The sequence below is a fragment of the Papio anubis genome, unplaced genomic scaffold (genome assembly GCF_008728515.1).
Source record: "Papio anubis isolate 15944 unplaced genomic scaffold, Panubis1.0 scaffold749, whole genome shotgun sequence".
In the NCBI taxonomy this organism is placed as follows: Eukaryota; Metazoa; Chordata; class Mammalia; order Primates; family Cercopithecidae; genus Papio; species Papio anubis.
The window spans coordinates 35,044-39,237 of NW_022167714.1; the positions used below are offsets into that span (position 1 = coordinate 35,044).

At 58.2% G+C, this 4,194-nt stretch overlaps 1 protein-coding gene across 1 annotated transcript; it reads right to left on the reverse strand.

The window, feature by feature from the left end:
- Nucleotides 1-1,988: 1,988 nt before the first annotated feature.
- On the reverse strand, nt 1,989-3,378 carry LOC103880247 (serine protease 28-like). The gene is made up of 2 exons (XM_031662562.1): nt 2,520-3,378; nt 1,989-2,394 (listed from the first exon to the last, which is right to left on the reverse strand). The coding sequence occupies exons 1-2, from the start codon at nt 2,745-2,747 to the stop codon at nt 2,230-2,232; spliced, it is 393 nt and encodes a 130-aa protein (XP_031518422.1). The 5' UTR covers nt 2,748-3,378; the 3' UTR covers nt 1,989-2,229.
- Between the last annotated feature and the right edge of the window lie 816 nt (nt 3,379-4,194).

The following is a 4,194-nucleotide window of genomic DNA, read 5'->3' on the forward strand; positions in this document are numbered from 1 at the left end:
AGGTGTGTGCCACCATGCCTGGCAAATTTTTGTAATTTTAGTAGAGTTGAGGTTCCACCATGTTGGCCAGACTGATCTCGAACTCCTGACCTCAAGTAATCTGCCCACCTTGGCCTCCCAAAGTGCTGAGATTCCAGGCATGAGCCACCGCACCCGGCCTCCATCCATCTATTCTTCTATTCTTCCGTCCACTCACCCACCCATCCATCCATTCTCCCATCTTCTCATCCCTCCCTCTCTCCTCCAACTGGTCACTCATTATGACTTATCCACGTAGTTTACCATCTATTCCAATTATCTGGACGAGACACGCCACCCCAGCCCTTCCCAGTCGTACTTCTCTTGGGGTGAGTTGAGGGGAGAGGTGTGGGTCCAGAGCTGGGGAAGGACTTCTCCAAGTGTGTGCAGGCCAGCCTTGCTCAGCCCCGTCCTACCCAAATTCCCCGGTGACAGCGCTGGGGGCTGGTGATTTAGAAGGATGAACCCCGCCCGATAGCAGAGTCTGAAATGGTTAAATTTCTTTCCTCACAGTGAAAATAACTTTATTGTTCCCTTTATGTGCACAGTGCAAGTTTGCTATCACTGCTCTAACGATGCAGTGAGATACAAGGCTAATGATGCAGTGAGATACAAGGCTAATGATGCAGTGAGATACAAGGCTAACGATGCAGTGAGATACAAGGCTAATGATGCAGTGAGATACAAGGCTAACGATGCAGTGAGATACAAGGCTAATGATGGGTGTGAGATAAGGCTAACGATGCAGGAGATACAAGGCTAATGATGCAGTGAGATACAAGGCTAATGATGCAGTGAGATACAAGGGTGTCCAGGCTTCTCCTGCAGGTGCAAGCGGTTTTTCCGACTGGCACTGCGCCCTCTGTCCAGCCTGCAGGCTCATCCTTGCAACCAAGCCGCACCTGACGCCTCCGGGGACCACTCAGGCTTCCCTTCCTGACTAAACCTCACTGACACCCAGGGGAGTGGCCTCTTGTTCTCCTGTGGACTCTTCTGTCTATCACACGACCTCCTGCTGCATTTGAAATCCCCATCACACACCCACCACCCGACACCCACCACTTGTCCACCTGAGATCGAGGTAGGACAAGGTTATTCCCCTACAGCCCAGGACATGCCACCTAGTGACATCAGTAGAACGAATGAATAATGAATGGCATGAATGAATGAGATCTTGAAAAATGACTCTAGGCCGGGCGCTGTGGCTCAAGCCTGTAATCCCAGCACTTTGGGAGGCCGAAGCGGTGGATCACGAGGTCAGGAGATCGAGACCATCCTGGCTAACATGGTGAAACCCCGCTCTACTAAAAATACAAAAACTAAAGGCCGGGCGTGGTGGCGGGCTGCCTGTAGTCCCAGCTACTGAGGCTGAGGCAGGAGAATGGCCTGAACCTGGGAGGCGTGAGCTTGCAGTGAGCCGAGATCACGCCACTGCACTCCAGCCTGGGTGATACAGCACAGACTGCCTCAAAAAAAAAAAAAAAAAAAAAAAAAATGACTCTTGAATTGTGGGTGAACCTGCCACACACTGCCAGGACGGGTACACGGCATGTAAAACGTAATCGGGGTGGGGTATGGTGGCCTGTAATCCCAGCACTTTGGGAGGCCGAGGTCAGTGAATCACCTGAGGTCAGGTGTTAGAGACCAGTCTGGCCAACATGGCGAAACCCCGTCTCTACTAAAAATACAAAAATGAGCCGGGTGTGGTGTTGGGCACCTGTAATCCCAGATACTCAGGAGGCGCTGCACTCCAGCCTGGGCGACAGAGCGAGACTCCGTAAAACAACAACAAAAAACCACGGTAGGGAATGATGGCCCCAAGGTTGGAGGAGAGGCTCTGAGCCTCTCACTCACCCGAACTCCACCTGCCCGAGCCAGGCCTGCTCTGTTCCCCCAGCGCTCAGGGACTCCAAACGGAGAGCTGGACCACCCCCTCTGCAGCCCCAAAGACCACTCTGACCACCAGCCTGTTGACTCAGACCGTTGTTTAATGAGATGATCACAGCCGCATGGCACCCCAGCTCCATGGGGGCCTCTGCCCTCCTCTCGGGACTGGCGGGGAAGGAGAGGGGAGGAAGAGGGGGATGGGAGCGAGGCTGAAGCACGGGGAAGTGGGCGGGAGGTGTGGGTGGAGGGGATCAGAAAGCCCCACCAGGGAAAGTCGGGACAAAGCTGCCGCCTCTTCCGTGGATCCTCGGGCCCACCCGGGGCTCACCCACACTTCCTAATTTCCCGGCGGATCCAGGCGACATGGCTCTGGACGCTTGTGAAGACGGCCGGCAGCTGGATCGTGGAGCAGCCGATCCCCCAGCTGACCACGCCCACCTGGACCCAGGAGCCTCCCTTCCTGCAGACCAGGGGCCCTCCTGAGTCCCCCTGCAGGGAGAAGGGACAGTCACACGTCTCGCCAGGGGCCTTGGCACAACGGGACTCCTTGTCCAGCCTTGAGAGGCCCAGACCAGGAGAAGCCCCCGGGGCAAGGCAGAACCCAGACATCTTACCATGCAGGGGCCGCGGCCCAGGCTGCCGGCACACAGCATGTCTTCCGGGATGACCGTCCCGTCGGAACTGGCGTGCAGATACTCCTTGTAGCCCTCCTCACAGGCCTCGTGGTCTTCCAGTGGGATGTGCACCTGCTGCAGGTGGTAGGGTGGGTGTAGTGGCGCTGGGGGTGGAGGAGGGGAGTCAGGAAGCAGCAGGGGGCTGTGTCCCCGACGCGGTGGATTCATTCACACCCGCCACGGCCAAGGCGGCCACGGGGAGGGGTCCCGAACCGCCTGTGACGCCTGGGCCTGGGGCTCTGGTCCTGCTCTTGTCACTCCGACCTGGAGCCAGGCTGAGCCTAAGTTTCCCCAACTGTCCTGGGTGGGAGTGTGACCTCAGCCCATGCCGTGATAGATGGGCTCAGATTCCGCAGACAGACCCAGGCTAGGTGGTGTCCTGGCATCTACGTCCCTCCAAAGCTTCAGGATCTTACTTAGAAATAGATTCTTGGCAGATTGATTAAGGTGGGATGAGGCCATGCTGGGTTAGGAACGGCCCTAATTCCAAGACAGGTGCCCTAATGAGAGGCGGAACAGGGGCGGCCCCAGCCCAGAGGAGAAGGTGACATGAAGACCCAGGCAGAGATGGGAGCCATGCGGTCATGAGCCCCGGGACACCAGGGCCACCAGAGGCTGGGAGAGGCCAGGAGGGGCCCTCCCCTAGAATCGGAGCGGGAGCAGGGCCCTGCCCACACCTGGACCTCGGGAGAGCACGTCTCCGTGGTGTGAAGCACCCAGGGTGTGCGTCCTGTCATAGCCCCAGGACACAGACACGGGGGGCACCCGGGGGCCTGCAGCCCAAAGGTCCCAGAACACAGGAAGAAGCGTGACTTCCCCCATCAAAAAACATAACCAGATTCTTCCTCCCACCCCCACCCCAAAAACCCGCACCGAGCAGTGTGAGGGCAGCAGGCTGCGGACCCGGGGACTTGAACTGATTCCGCCCCCGCCGCTGGCAGACCCGGAGAGCTGTGAAACGCCCTTTACCGCCTTTAATGTAAAACGAATATCAGAGCATCAGGGCAGCCACGGGGGGCTGAGAGGCCGCGTCGGGGGGACAGCTGGGACCTGCGGGATGCTCCTTTCCTTCCCTGTCCTATTTATTTCCGAGCTTGTGAACTCCAGCCCCCGAGGGACCTGCCTCCAGGAATGGGCATGGAGGGGAAAAGTGGGGAACTTCCCCACGCCCCTTCACGCCCCTCGCCCCCCAGCCACTTCTCCACCTGAGATCGAGGTAGGACAAGGTTCCTGCCCTACAGCCCAGGTCATGCCAGCACTCGTGACCTCCGTAGAACGAATGAAGTTCAGGGCCTCGGGCGGCAGGGTGACTGAGATCTTGAACGTTGACTTGCTAGCGCCCACGCGCGGTGGCTCAAGCCTGTAATCCCAGCACTTAGGCCAGGTCGAATCCGAGGTGGGCAGCGACGTAGTTGGGGTGGACGATGATCCGGCTGACGTTCAGCAGACCCCGTCTCTACTAAAAATACAAAAAACTAGCCGGGCGTGGTGGCGGGCGCCTGTAGTCCCAGCTACTCGGAGGCTGAGGCAGGAGAATGGCCTGAACCTGGGAGGCGGAGCTTGCAGTGAGCCGAGATCGCGCCACTGCACTCCAGCCTGGGTGACACAGCGCGAA